A 17355-nucleotide genomic window follows, 5' to 3' on the forward strand; every position below is an offset into this window, starting at 1 on the left:
TATCTGTCTGGGTCCTCAATTTTACTCAATGATTAAGTCATTTCCAATATTAATATGAAACAAACATGATGCTAAAGATCTGCATCTGTTTTTAATATAAACATGAAATGTCAAATACTTTTTCATGGGTTAGTGTAGGACCTGACCCCAACCCTTGGCTTCTGGAGGTAGGATGTCACACTCCTACCTGACAATGTTTGTCGGTAAGTTTGATAAATGCTAGAAAGGGAATGTCTAAGCAGATAAGCAATATAGTAACAAAAGGAATCTGGGATAAGTTTCTTCCAATATTTACTGTCCTGGTGTTAAAGGCAATATCTACAGATTCCTCTCATTGAGAATTACTCTCTACCTAGTTGGTGAAATCACCAATAACCTGTTACAAAACTATTAAAAAAACTTTCCTTTTCTTCATTCTATGACTTGATCATTTTCTTTTCTTTTTTTTGAGTAGCTGGGATTACAGGTGTGTGCCACCACGCCCAGCTAATTTTTGTATTTTTAGTAGAGATGGGGTTTCACTGTGTTGGCTAGGCTGGTCTTGAAATCCTAACCTCAAGGGGTCCACCCACCTTGGCCTCCCAAACTTCTGGAATTAACAGGCATGAGCCACTGCACCTGGCCTTGATCATTTTATTTTCTAATACTTTTCAATTACTCCTTCCCCATCTCTACTGCCTGCCAATTTAGTTAAAGTGCTTGTCTGGAACTCACAACAAAGCAGAATGCATATTTGTTCAGAGACATAAATCTGAGCAATATACTTGGCATATGTTACGGCAGCTAACCCTGAAACCAGACTGATGCGTATTTTGTTCAGAGACATAAATCTGAGCAGGATACTTGGTGTATATTATGGCAGCTAATCATGAAACCAGACTGCACCTTCAAAACGGCATCCACTGACTGATGGACTCAAAGTCGCTCGGTGCAGGAGACACTGGACAACAGCACGAGGCTCCGACCCTCAAGAAGAGCCCGGTATCAGCCCAGTGGATCGTCCTCCTGGGGCACAGCCTGACCCAAGACATACGTGGGCCTCCTCTTTTATCCCACTGATGACAATGGCGTTTGCCCTAGCACCAAATATTTTAAAGAGGCAGATTTTTCCATATTAAAGAAAGTCTATGCTTCTTTCTGAAATAAAGGTAACTTGGTGCCAACTTTGTACATTCACTATATTTAAATACTTTGTAAACTCAAAGATGATCATTTTAATAAAATGATCCTTAGTAAAGGATCAAAAAAAGCACACAACTCTGAGCTGCTAGACACCACATGGTTGTTCTGAGTGCACAGTAGTCACTGGGCACCACACACAGTGTGTTGTGAGGCCCCACGTAGAGCAGGAAGCCCTGAGCAAGCTCAAGGAAGAATGAGGATGAAGGACAAGAGAAGCCCACTTTTGAGCCATAGCTGCGTCACTGCCCTCCAGCCCGGGCGACAGAGGGAGACCCTATGGGGGATGTGGGGGGAAGGAAGCCCATTTTTATTATGCTAGGCATGGTATTTGGCGATCTTCAATTTCTATTTTTTTCCAATGTAAAACACTGTATTAAAATACACAAAAATTTGGCTGGGCATGGTGGCTCACGCCTGTAATCCTAAGACTTTGGGAGGCCGAGGCAGGCGGATCACTTGAGGTCAGGAGTTTTAGACCAGCCTGGCCAACAAAGTGGAAACCTTGTCTCTTTTAAAAATATAAAAATTAGTTAGGCGTGGTGGCATGTGCCTGTAATCCCAGCTACTCGGGAGGCTGAGGCAGGAGAATTGCTTGAATCCAGGAGGCAGAGGTTGCAGTGAGCCAAGATTGTGCCATTGCACTCCAGCCTGGGCAACAGAGTGAGACTCTGTCTCAAAATAAATAAATGAATTAATTAACACTCCAAAAAATCTACCCTCATAATCATTTTTAAGTGTACAACTCGGTGGTACTAAACACATCTGTAACATGCAACCATCACCACCCTCCGTCTCCAGAACATTTTTCAACCTGCAAAATGAACACTCTTCCCCCATTAAACACTAACTCCCCATTCCTTCCGCCCCCAGGCCCTGGCAACCACCATTCTGCTTCTGTCTATGACTTTGACTCCCCCAGGAACCTCACACAAGTGCAATTATGCAGACGCTGTCCCTTTGTGTCTGGCTTGTTTCCTTCAGCATAAGGTCCACAAGGTCTAGCATGTGGCGGCCTGCAGTAGGAGTCCCGTGTTTTTAAGGCATATCGGCCACATTCTGCTTATCCCTTCGTCGGCCCACGCATACCTGGGCTGCTTCCACCTTGTAGCTATTGTAAAAAATGCTGTTAAGAATGTGGGTGTGCAAATATCTGCTCAAGTCCCGGCTTTCAGTTCTTTCGGGTCTGCACACAGAAGCGGGATTTCTGGATCACATGGTAATTTTATGTTTAAGGTTTTGAGGAACTGTTTTCATAGCAGCTGTATCATTTCACATTTCTACCAACAGTGCACAAAGGTCCCAATTTCTCCACATCTCACCAACACCTGTTATTTTCTGGGTTTCTTTTGACAGTAGCCTTTCTAATAGGTGTTAGGTGGTATTTCATTACCGTCTAGATTTGCATTTTCCTAATGGTTAGTGATGGGCAGTATCTTTCCACGTGCTTACTAGCCATTTGTGTATCTTCCCTGGAGAAATGTCTATTCAAGTTCTTTCCACATTTTTGAATAGGGCTGTCTGGTTGTTCTGTTGTTGAATTTCAGGAGTTCTCTATATATCCTGGATGATGACTGCTTATCGGATTCATGATTATAGGGATTGTATTAAATCTGGGATTGCTTTAGGTAGTAGTAACATCTGAACAATATTAGTTCATGTCCTTTGTAGGGACATGGATGAAACTGGAAAACATCATTCTCAGTAAACTATTGCAAGGACAAAAAACCAAACACCACATGTTCTCACTCATAGGTAGGAATTGAACAATGAGAACACATGGACACAGGAAGGGGAACATCACACTCTGGGGACTGTTGTGGGGTGCGGGGAGGGGGGAGGGACAGCATTAGGAGATATACCTAATGCTAAATGATGAGTTAATGGGTGCAGCAAAACAACATGGCACATGGATACATATGTAACAAACCTGCACATTGTGCACATGTGCCCTAAAACCTAAAGTATAATAATAAAAAAAAAGTTTTCTAATCCATTAATGAAGATAGAATGTTTTTCTATTTATTTGTATCTTCTTTGATTTCTTTCAGCAATATTTTAGTTTTCAGTGTACAAGTCTTTCTCCTCCTTAGTTTATTCCTAAGTATTTTATTCTTTTTGATTCTATTATAAATGAAATTGTTTCCTTCATTTTCTTTTGGGATTGTTAATTGTTAGTGTATAAAAATGCAATTGATTTTAGTGTGTTCACTTTGTATCCTGCTACTTTGCTGAATTTATTTCTTAGTTCCAAGAGTTCTTTTTTTTTTTTTTTTTGGTGGGATCTTTAGGGTTTTCTACATATGAGATCGTCTCAACTGTAAACAGAAAGATTAATTCCTTCCCCTGGGTGCAGTTGCTCACGCCTGTGATCCCAGAGCTTCGGGAGGCCAAGGTGAGTGGATCGCTTGAGCCCGGGAGTTCGACACTAGCCTGGGAAACATGGCTGGCCACACATGGTGGCATGTACCTGTAGTCTCAGCTACGCGGGAGGCTGAGGTGGGGGGATCGCTTGATTCTGGGAGGTTGAAGCTGTAGTGAGCCAAGACTGCGCCACTGTACTCCAGCCTGAGTGATAAGGCAAGACCCTGTCTCAAAAAAAAAAAAAACTAACCGAACAAAAACATACATACATATATTTTATATATATATATATAAAATGTCTTTCTTCCTTTCCAGCCTGGGTGCCCTTTACTTCTTTCTCTTGCCTAACTGCTCCAACTAGAACTCCCAATATTGTGTTGAACAGAAGTAGTGAAAGAGGGCATTCTTGCAGTGTTCCTGATTTTAAAGAAAAAGCTTTCAGTTTTTGACCATTGAGTATAATGTGGACTTTTTGTTTGTTTGTTTTCTTTTCTTTTGAGACGGAGTCTCCCTCTGTCCCCCAGGCTGTAGTGCAGTGGCATGATCTCGGCTCACTGCAAGCTCCGCCTCCCGCGTTCACACCATTCTCCTGCCTCAGCCTCCCGAGTAGCTGGGACTACAGGCGCCCACCACCATGCCTGGCTGATTTTTTGTATTTTTAGTAGAGATGGGGTTTCACCATGTTGACCAGGATGGTCTCTATCTCCTGACTTTGTGATCCACCTGCCTCGGCCTCCCAAATTGCTGGGATTACAGGTGTGAGCCACCGCGCCCGGCCCACTGAGTATGTTAACTGTGGGGTTTTCTTATACAGTTTTTATTATGCTGAATTAGTTTCCTTCTATTCCCAGTTCATTCAGTGTTTTTATCATGAAAGGGTACTGAATTTTGTTAAATGCTTTTTCTCCATCAACTGAGATAATTACATGGTTTGTTTTTTTCCTTCCTTTTAATGTGGTATATTACATCGACAAATTTTTGTATGCTGAATCATCTTTGCATTCTGGGAATAAATCCCACTTGGTCATGGTGTAAAATCTTTTTAATATGCTGCTGAATTCAGTTTGCTGGTATTTTGTTGAGGATTTTTTAAATCAATGTTCATAAAGAATATTGGTCCACAGTTTTCTTTTCTTGTAGTGTCTTTAACTTCTTTTTATTTAACACATTTTATGAATGGCAGTTACAGAGGCTATTAGAAACTGAGACCCAGAAGGTAAATAATATTTGGATGTCTAACAAGAATTTAGTCGAATTCCAATCAACAGCAGGTAAGACGTATGCTCACTGTATCCTCCACCTTACAGGTACAGCTAAATGACATTACACGCCATTAACCATGACACAAATATAACAAATAAAAACTTACCTAATCTGAAGGTCCAAAATAATTTGCCTTTTGTCTACATTTTCAGTGTATACCTTAACACCATTGATCCTGAGGGGCTGAAATAAGAAGTAGCTTATTTTAAAATACAGAGGTTAAAAAAAAAAAAACATCAAACCGTGTAACATAGCATAGAGATAAACAGAACAAGCTTTAAATTTCAGACTACTACAGGAATTAAAATTCCGCCTTCATAACAGAGTGCGGATTGATTTTTGGCTATTTAACTCCTGTTCCTCAGCTTCCTCCCCTGTGAGCTGCAGAAAACAATGGCCTCTACTTCATGAGATTACTGTGAAATTAGGTGACAAAATAAATGTCAAGACAGTAGTGCATGCCTTGCCCACAGCAGTTAATAAGCACTGGGTATGATTGCTGTTGTCGGCACGTGTAACAATATGTATGTGCTCTTTTCAAGCTTCTTTCTCTCGTCTCTTCGCATCTAACTTGACCCTTTCCCTCTGCTCCATCCTTACTACCATGTTTGAAACATAACTTCCTTTCATTTATTCTTTATGTCTCATAATTTTTCATTTCTTAAGACCTTCATGCCCAGGCGTGGCAGCTGGGGTCTGTAATTCCAATACTTTGGGATACCAAGGCAGAGGGTTGCTTGAAGCCAGGAGATTTAAACCAGCCTGGGCAACATGGTGAAACCCTATCTCTACAAAAAGTAAAAAAATTAGCTAAGATGGTAGTGCACGCCTGTGGTTCTAGCTACTTAGGAGGCTGAGGTGGGGCGATTGCTTGAGCACAGGAGTTTGAGGCTGCAGTGAGCTATGATTGTGCCACTGCACTCCAGACTAGGCAACAGAGTGAACCCCCAGCTCTTAAAAAAAAAACAAAACTAGGCACAATGGCTCAAAGCTGTAATCCCAGCACTTCGGCAGGTGGAGGCGGAAGAATCACTTGACCCTAAGAGTTTGAGACCAGCCTGAGTGGAGACCCCCATCTCTACAAAAACTCCCCAGGCTTGGTGGTGTGCACCTGTAGTCCCAGCTACTTGGGAGGCTGTGGTAGGGAGAATCCACTGAGCCCAGGGGGGTGAGGTTGCAGTCAGTGGTGATCACGCCACTGTACTCCAGCCTCGGTGACAGAGTGAGACCCTGTCTCAAAAATGAAAGAAGCACCTTACCTTTAGAGTACTACTGCTTACTTGACAAACATGAGTGTATTAAAATCACACCTCTCAACTAGCTGTGGAATCAAACTCTAAGCCTTTACTTGAGAGTCTAGCCACCTCCTGTGCTCCCAGGTTCCCAGGCTTTTTCTTTATGGTACTAGCTAAGCCATGTACAGACTGCACTAAAAAACACAATCAACACACTATGTCAATAAGTGAAAATGGGGCAGGCAAGAGGTGCATCAGATAACATACTCTCCAAATGACGTGGAGATGAAGGGACCAACCCCACTCCAGGTGACTGGGCATTATCTAATGAAGGACAAACACCAGAAGGCAACATTGCCCAGCTGCTGGGGGTCTTGGTCAGCACACAGTCTGGCCAAGGACCCTGCACAGGACTCCACATGCCATTCTATCCGTCCCTTCATCAGAAAGCCTGGGTTTGCCACTTGTAAGACACTGGTACAGTAGATAAAAATGCCAAAGCTATCTTGATTGATTCAGCACTCCTCTTAACACTCTTGCTATTCTCCAAGGATCTTCTTATTCAGCTGTTATCAAACTTAAAGTGTGTGTGACGGAACTCAAACATAAATTATTCCTAAAATAAACCCAGCTGAGATTGGAATTTTAAATATCCACAAACATGAACATGCTCTAACTTAGGGCATAACAGGCTAAATGTGGCCTTTGGCCTGACTCTACAGCCCTGGAGCTAGGATGGTTTTCACCTGGCCAAAGGGCTGTAAAAGAAGGGAGGGAGAGACAGCAGGACAATGTGCCACAGAGACTTAAGGTGGAGTCAGAGCTAAAACATGTATGACCTGGCCATGTACAGACAGAGCATGCAGCCCCTGCTTTACAGCATTTAACTTGTCACTGGGATTTTAACCTGCACTCACACGGCACTTTAACTTGTAATTGTGTTTTTTCCCATCTGTGGTTACCATTTTAGGTGTTGAAGGTAAAGTCAACACTGAAAGTGTCCTATGGGCGTCCCGTGCAGAGACATGGGCTCGTCCCACAGGCGTCCCATGCAGAGACGTGGGCTCGTCCCACAGGCGTCCCATGCAGAGACATGGGCTCGTCCCACAGGCGTCCCATGCAGAGACGTGGGCTCATCCCACAGGCGAACCGTGTAGAGACGTGGGCTCGTCCCGTGTAGAGGCGTGTAGAGACATGGCCTCATCCTACAGGCGTCCCGTGTAGAGATGTGGGCTCTTGCACAGGATGGCCACGCCTCAGGCATGTCACAGGAAAAGCAGCAGCACATACAGGCAGGTGTCACACGTAAGGCTGCACGGGAGGCAGTGGGTCTGGAGTAACTGCTTCTGAGACAGAGCATTCTCTGCACACACAAAGTCAGCTCTGATGGAGAAAGGTGGCCAGCAGCCTGGAGATCATGGGGTGTACACTGGTGCCCACTAACAGGTGGCAAATACACAGCGGCCACGCCAGACCCTACCACAGACACGTCTATCACAACCCTGAACCGCACTGTACCGGGATGTCTGTGTGCTGACTCTGCTGTGTGTGCAACAACGTGTGCGGACTGTGTGTTTAGGCATATAAAACAATGTTACCTTGGACTGTTGCTACTTATTTAAACACTGATTTAAAAATAGAAAAAGAAAAACTTCCCATGATCAACTAAATGTACTCTTGAGGCTTTTACGAAAGGTGGTATTAGGAAGTATCAGCTTTCCTTTTTATATAATGTGACTCCATTAACAAAATCCGTCTTTCCTTCCACCTATGTAATGAATGTTGTACCTAACATATCAGCATTAGAGTCATTAGTAGTTTTCTTTTTTAACATCCCGAGAGGGGTAAACACCTTAAACTTGTCAATTACTGCACATTTAGCATGAATTCGCATATCAAACTAGCTCACAGGAAAGACTACTTAAAACTAGTGCTTCCGAAAAGGGCGTGCTGACAGAAGAACACGGAGCAGAAAGACACGTGGTGGAGAAAAAGTCAGTGTTAAAGAGAAGCCATGCGACGGAGGCTGACATGGCCAAGACGGCACCGCGGACAAGAAGGCAGCAGGACAGTCTCCTGGCAGATGGGAAGGGGCAGTGCAGGCGAGAGGGAAGCAGGACGGTCTCCCGGCAGAGACAGGAAAAGGCACCACGGCAGGAGGCAGAGCCTGAGTGACAGAGACGGGAAGGGGCACCACAGGTGAGAGGGCAGCAGGGCAGCCTCCCAACAGACAGGAAAGGGCACTGCGGGGGAGAGGGCAGCAGGGCAGCCTCCCAACAGAAAGGAAAGGGCACTGCGGGGGAGAGGGCAGCAGGGCAGCCTCCTGACAGATGGGAAAGGGCACTGCGGGGGACAGGGCAGCAGGGCAGCCTCCTGACAGATGGGAAAGGGCACTGCGGCTGGAGGCAGAGCCTGAGTGGGAAATGCAGGGGCACCTGGTAGACTTTCTTGGTGAACAATTTTCTTCAGAACATAATTTGAAGCTGTCTGTTTTTTGAAATAGGGTCTTGCTTTGTCACTCAGGCTGGAATGCCGTAGTGCGATCATGGCTCACCGCAGTCTTGACCTCCTGGGGCTCAAGTGATCCTCTTGCCTCAGCCTTCTATGTAGTTCCGACCACACACGTGCACCACCACACCCAGCTAACTTTTAAATTTTTTTGTAGGGATGGAGTCCCACTTTGTTGCCCAGGCTGGTCTCAAACTCTTAAGCTCAGGCCTCCCAAAGCGCTGGGATCACAAGCATGAGCCACCGCTCCCAGTTGAAGTTGTTTAAAACACATATACCCAGCTAGTTGGGAGGCTGAGGCAGGAAGATCACTTGGGCCTAGGAGTCTGAGGCCAGGGAGGGCAACATAGTGAGGCCCTATCTGAAAAAAAAAAATTAAAAGAAAATGTGTTTTTCGGCCGGGCACGGTGGCTCACGCCTGTAGTCCCAGCACTTTGGGAGAGTGAGGCGGGCGGATCATGAGGTCAGGAGATGGAGACCATCCTGGTAACACAGTGAAACTCTGTCTCTACTAAAAATACAAAAAATTAGCTGGGTGTGGTGGCGGGTGCCTGTAGTCCCAGCTAGTCGGGAGACTGAGGCAGGAGAGTAGTGTGAACCCGGGAGGCGGAGTTTGCAGTGAGCCAAGATAGTGCCACTGCACACCAGCCTGGGCAACAGAGCGAGACTCCGTCTCAAAAAAAAAAATGTGTTTTTTGTTTTCACAGCAATCTGACTGTGTGCACATGTGAGGATACTTAAGAGAACACTGACCTGCTGGCCCACGTCGACCTTCGTGAAACTAAAGGTGCTAAGGTGGGTGTTTGCTCCCCGCACGGCTGGTTCTATAGTTTCTCGAAACAACTTCTCTATAAATTGGCAAATGAAAGGCCACATGTGTTTTACAGTCTGGAAAGGAAAAAGAACTCAGTTTAAACAAAATGCTATAATGCATGACACACGAGTGCTCGTGAGAAACTCTCGCAACAGACCAAACCTGGTTTTGAAAATAAAGGGCGAGAGGATCTTCTTGTTATGCAAAATCAACATGATCTAAATTCTAAAGTTATTAGAAAAACCAGCTACTGATTAACCAATATGTTGCAGGAACTAGTTATTCTAGTTAAATATTCTGTTTAAGTATGTCAGCACATTTAAAGATTTCTAAAAGTCTTGTGGTTTCAACTTGGTGCTGAAAACTAATAATATTTATACAGTTCTTCAACTGTAATCCCAGCCATTTGGGAGGCTGAGGTGGGTGGATCATCTGAGGTCGGGAGTTTGAGACCAGCCTGAGAGAAACTCCATCTCTACTAAAAATACAAAATTAGCCAGGCGTGGTGGCACGCGCCTGTAATCCCAGCTACTCGGGAGGCTGAAGCAGGAGAATCACTTGAACCCAGGAGGTGGAGGTTATGGTGAGCCGAGCTCATGCCATTGCACTCCAGCCTGGGCAACAGGAGTGAAGCTCCGTTTCAAAGAAAAAAAAAAAAAAAGATTGTTATTGATTATTCAGTTTCTTGTAAGTTATTTCTTTCTTTGTCATGTTTCTTAAAACTTATGATTATTATAAAATAGACTGGAACCCCGGCTGTTCAGAAAAGAAGACATGTGGCCAGAGATACAAATATACACATGCCTATACTTTTCTCAAGTCAAAGAGACAGTTCTCACTCTCTGGAAAGAAAAGAAATGCATTTGTTGTGACTGAGGTCTTTGGGGAGCAGAAGCCAACCCACTAAAGTCCAAACAAGCTCAAATGTTACCAACGTGCAAATTCCCAAATATGGAAAGATGGTATCTCATCCTCTAATTCCACTGATAGATGGTAGTTGGTATACTCTAATCTTACCTTATTTAGCCATTCTGCTCTTTCAGTGTCTGGAAAATGAACCTAGGAGGAAAATACACACATATGACTTATTAACTCCCAACAACTGTAAATAAAATGTCAAGCAGGCAATTTCATATTCTCATCATACGTCCTATGTTTACATGATGCTTCTTTAAAACACTCTGCTCTAAAGCTTTGGAAACTGGTCTCCAAGGAGGGAAAGTGAAATGCATGGCACCCCAGCTCTTTACATTCTGAGAACACAATGAGCAGAAAAGTCGAGTGTGGAAAATGCCATCAGAGTCTTCTCTGCACCCCACTGTCCAGAGGAAATTCACTGGAATCTGAAACATCATAAATTATACAAAACTGACCTCCACCTTTAAAAAAAAAAGTGTTTCTAATTTGTCAGTAGTATTATCATCATGTCCTGGAAAATCTAGGCTCAGAGCCCCTACCCTTCCCAGGCCAGCCGTGGTGGCCCAAACCTGCACGTCCCAGGTACTCGGGAGGCTGAGGCGGGAGGATCCCTTGAGCCCGGGAGCTTGTCTGCAATGTGCTACAATCATGCTTGTGATTAGTGCTGCATCCTAGTCTGGACAACATAATGAGACTCCATAAAATAAAGTAACAAAATATAAACTAAAATAAAATTCACTCTTTCCTTTTGCTTTTCTCTTTTGGCCCAAACCAGCCAAGAGACACTTTCCCTTACTTGGCTCCTCTCCGTACCATCATCTCCCACCTTCACCCAGATGGGAATCCCCCTTACAATTCTCCAGGTAGGGCCTGGATACTGGAGAAGGGTTTGTACATGAGAAAAGAAACCTATTTAGGGCCAGGCATGGTGGCTCATCCCACACTTTGGGAGGCTGAGGCGGGTGGATTACTTAAAGCCAGGAGTTCAAGACCAGCCTGGCCAACATATTCTTGCAAACCTCTTTTCTATGCATTTATAAGCATGTATAACTTACATTAGAACATGTTTCTATACACACATGCATATGCGTACGATATTTTTAAGACTATGTGGCCTCTTAAATTTTTTTTTTTTTTTGAGACGGAGTCTCACTCTGTCGCCAGGCTGGAGTGCAGTGGCGCGATCTTGGCTCACTGCAAACTCCGCCTCCCGGGTTCAAGTGATTCTACCTCAGCCTCCTGAGTAGCTGGGATTGCAGGCACCTGCCACCACGCCCGGCTAATTTTTGTATTTTTAGTAGAGACAGGGTTTCACCATGTTGGCCAGCATGGTCTCGATCTCTTGACCTCGTGATCCGCCTGCCTCTGCCTCCCAAAATGCTGAGATTACAGGCGTGAGCCACAGGGCCTGGCCAAGGATATTTTATTTTAGTCCCAATGGCAGAGAAAATATTTTCTTTCTCTTTTTTTTAATCCAGAGACAGGGTCTCACTCTTGTCACTCAGGCTGGAGAGCAGTAGTTCAATCATGGCTCACTGCAGCCTGGAACCCCTGGGCCAAAGTGATCCTCCCGCCTCAGCTTCCTGAGTAGCTGGGACTGGGACTACAGGCGTATGCCAACTGGCTAATTTTTAAAATTTTTTTAGAGACAGGATCTCACCATGTTGTCTAGGCTTGTCTTGAATATCTGGCCTCAAGCAATCCTCCTGCCTCAGCTTCCCACTGTGTTGGAATTACAAGTGTCAGCCACCGTGCCCAGCCCACTTTTTAAAAATAAGTTTCTAGTTCAACCATTGTGGAAGTCAGTGTGGCGATTCCTCAGGGATCTCGAACTAGAAATACCATTTGACCCAGCCATCCCACTACTGGGTATACACCCAAAGGACTATAAATCATGCTGCTATAAAGACACATGCACACGTATGTTTATTGCAGCACTATTCACAATAGCAAAGAGTTGGAACCAACCCAAATGTCCAACAACGATAGACTGGATTAAGAAAATGTGGCACATATACACCATGGAATACTATGCAGCCATAAAAAATGATGAGTTCGTGTCCTTTGTAGGGACATGGATGAAACTGGAAAACATCATTCTCAGTAAACTATCGCAAGGACAAAAAACCAAACACCGCATGTTCTCACTCATAGGTGGGAATTGAACAATGAGAACTCATGGACACAGGAAGGGGAACATCACACTCTGGGGACTGTTGTGGGGTGGGGGGAGGGGGGAGGGACAGCATTAGGAGATACACCTAATGCTAAATGACGAGTTAATGGGTGCAGGAAATCAACATGGCACATGGATACATATGTAACAAACCTGCACATTGTGCACATGTACCCTAAAACCCTAAAGTATAATAAAAAAATAAAATAAAAAATAAGTTTCTTTGTTTTTCTTTTTTTTTTTTTTGAGACAGACTCTCCCTCTGTCATCCAGGCTGGAGTGCAGTGGCACAATCTCGACTTGCCACAACCTCCACCTCCCAGGTTCAAGTGATTCTCCTGCCTCAGCCTCCCGAGTAGCTGGTATTACAGGCGGGTACCGCCACACCCTGCTAATTTTTGTATTTTTAGTAGAGACGGGGTTTCACCATGTTGTCCATCACTGCCTCACTGCAGGCGTGGGTGCCAACCCTTGCCTGTGTGGTGACATCAGCACCCCCCGAGTGGCACAGAAAGCACGTGCAGTGAGGCAGTGATGGACAGGAGCACGGGAGGAGCCGGCACCCACGCCTGCAGTGAAGCAGTGATGGACAGGAGCGTGGGAGGAGGCGGCACTCACGCCTGCAGTGAGGCAGTGATGGACAGGAGCGTGGGAGGCGGCGGCACCCACGCCTGCAGTGAGACAGTGATGGACAAGAGCGTGGGAGGAGCCAGCAGCCATGCCTGCAGTGAGGCGGTGATGGCACCAGCGTGGGAGGAGCCGGCACCCACGCCTGCAGTGAGGCAGAGATGCAGCAGGAGAGTGGGAGGAGCTGCCTGTAGTGGCCCATTCTATTCTGGAATAAATAGAGAAACCCTCTGCCCAAATAAGCTCTGAATACAAGTGAACTGGCTTGTATCAGAATTTAACTGGTTAACTGGCTTGTATTAGAATTTAACTGGGTTGTGTTAGAATTTACACAAAGTGGCTTTGAAAATCGAGCCGTCTCTTAGTAGTGCTATCCCAAGGCATTCAATAGTTCTGAGGTTTTTCATCTATGAGTGATTATTCCAATATGCTAAAGAAAAAGAGAAAGAGATTATATCAAATTTGAACAAAGCAAATCTGTTACAAAATTTTAAATTCTGTTCACTAAGTCAAAAATCTGCTTCTCACTAATACATATTCATAAACATTTGCTTATTTTGCATAAAACAGAATCTAAAGTAGCAAAAACATCAGAGAAAGACGGACACACAGGGATCACAGAAAACACAGTCCTCAATCACACAGGAACACAGGAACACAGATTCGATTTTAAATCTTATCTTTCCACTTAAAAAAAAAGACTCAAATCTCTTTTAAGTTCTAATTATAAAACAAATTTCTATATTTATATTATCTCTATGAACTAGAAATAATCATTGTACTATTATTCACGCTTCTATTATATTTGAGTTGGCACCACCCGCAAAAATCTCTTTAATGTTATCTTTTAAAAGAACAAAGGCATATTTTAGATTCTAATATGCTGCTATTACCAAAGTTGTTTTGTTTAGAAAAATTAAACCAAATATACAGAGACGGAACATTTAACTGTGCTCCAGGAACTCTACATACAATATTTTGTTTAATCCTCACCAGAACCTTTGAACAATTAGTGGCTCCATCTAACAGATAACAAAATGCCTCGGGGGAACAGGTAGAATAAAGAGATCCAGACCCAAAGGACTCCAGAGTCCTTCCTGTTATGCCCTGCTGAAGTATATAGGATGGAATTGACATAAATGGTCAAAATTTTCTTGCCAATTAAATCATATTCTTCCTGTATCCAAACATAAAAAAATTGACAGTTAACATTTAAAACAAAAATTAAATAAAAGGAATGTCTTTCTTCAAACAACATTCTCCTTGAAGACCAGTATTAACAATCAGAACTTGCATAGGATTTTATTGTTCATAAATTCCATGTCCTATGCACGATATAAGCATTTTTTTTTTTTTTGAGATGGAGTCTAACTCTGTCACTCAGGCTGGAGTGCAGTGGCACGATCTCAGCTCACTACAACCTCCTACTTCCGGGTTCAAGCAATTCTCCTGCCTAGGCTTCTCGAGTAGCTGGGACTACAGGTGCCTGTCACCACAAGTGGCTAATTTTTGTAGTTTTAGTAGAGACCGGGTTTTGCCATGCTGGCCATGCTGGTCTCAAAGTCCTGGCCTCAAGTGATCTGTCTGCCTCGGGCTCTAAAAGCGCTGGGATTACAGGCAAGAGCCACCGCACCAGGCTGATATAAGCATTTTTAATTACAAAAAAAAGTACAGCAGGCACTTGACAGGGAAGGTAGAGGAGTAATTTTAAAATTCCATTAGCATTAGTAACACTGAAACATGCAGTATCAATTCTGCTGACTCATTCCTTTTTAAAAATTAAAAATCTAGAATAAGTTTAGATAGGTAACACCTGAGAAAATATGAAGAAAGATGCTATGCCTGAGGCATTGCTGATTTAATACCTTTAAGTAAAATTTAAAAGATAAATGGATAAAATGATTCTTTTAGAAACAAAATGCCAGTAAACATGAAATCATGAACTTGCCAATCAAGTTCATTTATTCAAGACTCTTCCTCATTCCAAGAAGGAGTTGAGCTTTGCTCAATGCTGCAAAACCCTTTAGGCACTATTTTAAAAAGAAAAAAACAAAACACACAAAATTCTTACTGGAAGCAATGGCTGGTTGCAGGGAAGAATTCTTTCCCTCTCTTAGACCACAACTAAAGGGGAAGGAAGAAGGAATCTGAGTCCCTGGCACAGCAATTGAGAGTGTGCCCTGGGGCAGGCCCCACCAGCATAGGTTCCCCGGAGCACAGCTTAGTGACAGGGTCACCCACTTATTGGCCATCTGAAAACACCAACCTTCCTACACCACATGGCTAGCTCTACGTTAAGCCTATAAAATGAACAACATCTAAGCAGGTAGCTTTGTTTCCTTGTCTAAAATCAACACAGTCGGCCGGGTGCAGTGGCTCACGCCTGTAATCCCAGCACTTTGGGAGGCCGAGGCGGGCGGACCACGAGGTCAGGAGATCGAGACCATCCTGACTAACACAGTAAAACCCTATCTCTACTAAAAATACAAAAAAAATTAGCTGGGTGTGGTGGTGAGCGCCTGTAGTCCCAGCTACTCGGGAGGCTGGGGCAGGAGAATGGCGTGAACCCGGGAGGCGGAGCTTGCGGTGAGCTGAGATCGTGCCACTGCACTCCAGCCTGGGCGACAGAGCCAGACTCCGTCTCAAAAAAAAAAAAAAAAAAAAAAAGAAAAGAAATCAACACAGTCTCAAAAATGGAACAGATAAGGCAAAAAGGACCAGAGAACCTCGGTTCTACAACAACATGAAACGCTTCTTCTTTTTCAGTTACATCACAAGAGAAATCGGAAACTCTGGTTTCTAGAAGCCTTTAGGCAAGCAACATACCTTTACTTGGAAGCACTCAGCATACTACAGGTTTACTTAAACAGATGTGGCCTGAGTTCAAATAATTCAGTCTGGGGAAATACTAAAAACATTAAATATTTAAAATGTTTTATATTGTTCTCTCTGAATATGAATTAAAGTCAGCGCAAATGATCAAAAAGACTTGCAGAAAGTTAAAACTGCCCAGAAAATTTTGGTTCACACAAGCACAACCAAAGTGAGTACAAGGTTCTAACACACACAGAACACCTTCCTGGAGCAGCCAAGACTTGGGGACTGCTGAGAAAGGTGAGGCGCGTGACAAGCCCAAACTGTTGAGAACGGTGAGGCGGGTGACAAACCCAAACTGCCGAGAACGGTGAGGCGTGTGAGAAACCCACTGTTGAGAAAGGTGAGGCGTGTGAAAAACCCAAACTGCTGAGAAAGGTGAGGCGCATGACAAACCCAAGGCCCCATTCAGTGCGTTCCAAGAAAGTTGGTGTCCTGCACTGGAGGGAAGAGAAGCACTCCTGTGGGGCCTGGGGAAAAGCAACTCAGAACCACCTCTTAATATTATCAGATTATCATGAGAAAAAGTATTAGGGACAGTATTCCCGACAGTGGACGAGACTTCCAGGCACACAGCGCTTAAATGTTTAGAACTGTAAGGCACAAGGATCTGACGGAGCACTTGTTAGCTCTCCACATCAGTGGGGATCTCTGCTCGTCCCCACAGCTGGGCTGCTGAACTTAGCAGGAGAGTGACTTAAATATAATTTGGTACCAACACAAATTTGTGCCTTCTGATCTTTGTATAATCAAATGTCTTTACTCATCTCCCAAACTATCTGTCCCCCCTCAAGATCCTCAAATCCCATCTGCCCGTCTTCTCTAGAGACTTTGGTCAGTATTCATGGAAACTGAAAAAGCAGGTCAGAAATCTTAATTAAATGGTATTTTTTTTCAAAGATATTAGGATGCTTTATCCAAATAGTTGCTTCTACAAAGAAAGTAGTCAAGGTTAAAAAGGTAGAGAGGAATCTAAAAACATCTGTCAACCCTGTAATAAACTGTCACAGTATGGTCAAATTACTACCTCCAATAGTAAAGGGAAATTGCACAAGATAACCATTTTTATCTATTTCTAGTCTACGTAAAAAGCAGGCCATCAATTAATTCACACAGTAAATAAAGCAATTGATCTTTTCCAAAATCCACAAGGTTGTAATTTTCTCTGTGGTTTATGGGCTTCGATTACTGCAACATCGTAACTGGATACCCCAATGCTTTGGTGCAATGACACTGCTTAAAAAACCATCTGTTTAAGGTCATTTCTTAACAGAAAACATTTTCAAAATTCTCCCCAGGTGCTTTTTACATTAATGAGAAATTTCACTAGGAAATCTGAAAAGACACTAATATCCCTGAAGTTTTTAACTGAGACCACAGGTAGTGATCACGGTCAC

General features: G+C 43.7%; 1 protein-coding gene across 5 annotated transcripts in view; it reads right to left on the minus strand.

Annotated features, from left to right (window-relative positions):
- The window catches only part of ESYT2 (extended synaptotagmin 2), a 100684-nt gene that overhangs the window by 58910 nt on the left and 24419 nt on the right, over positions 1–17355 (minus strand). For all 5 annotated transcript variants that reach the window (XM_032753250.2, XM_032753251.2, XM_058428661.1 and 2 more), the window contains exons 2-4: positions 10381–10422; positions 9303–9437; positions 4913–4989 (exon numbers count right to left, since the gene is read on the minus strand). In XM_032753250.2, the coding sequence (XP_032609141.1) occupies positions 4913–4989; positions 9303–9437; positions 10381–10422 (254 nt within the window). The remainder of the gene's footprint in view (positions 1–4912; positions 4990–9302; positions 9438–10380; positions 10423–17355) is intronic.

Source organism: Hylobates moloch, unplaced genomic scaffold (genome assembly GCF_009828535.3).
Source record: "Hylobates moloch isolate HMO894 unplaced genomic scaffold, HMol_V3 SCAFFOLD_1, whole genome shotgun sequence".
Taxonomy (NCBI): domain Eukaryota; kingdom Metazoa; phylum Chordata; class Mammalia; order Primates; family Hylobatidae; genus Hylobates; species Hylobates moloch.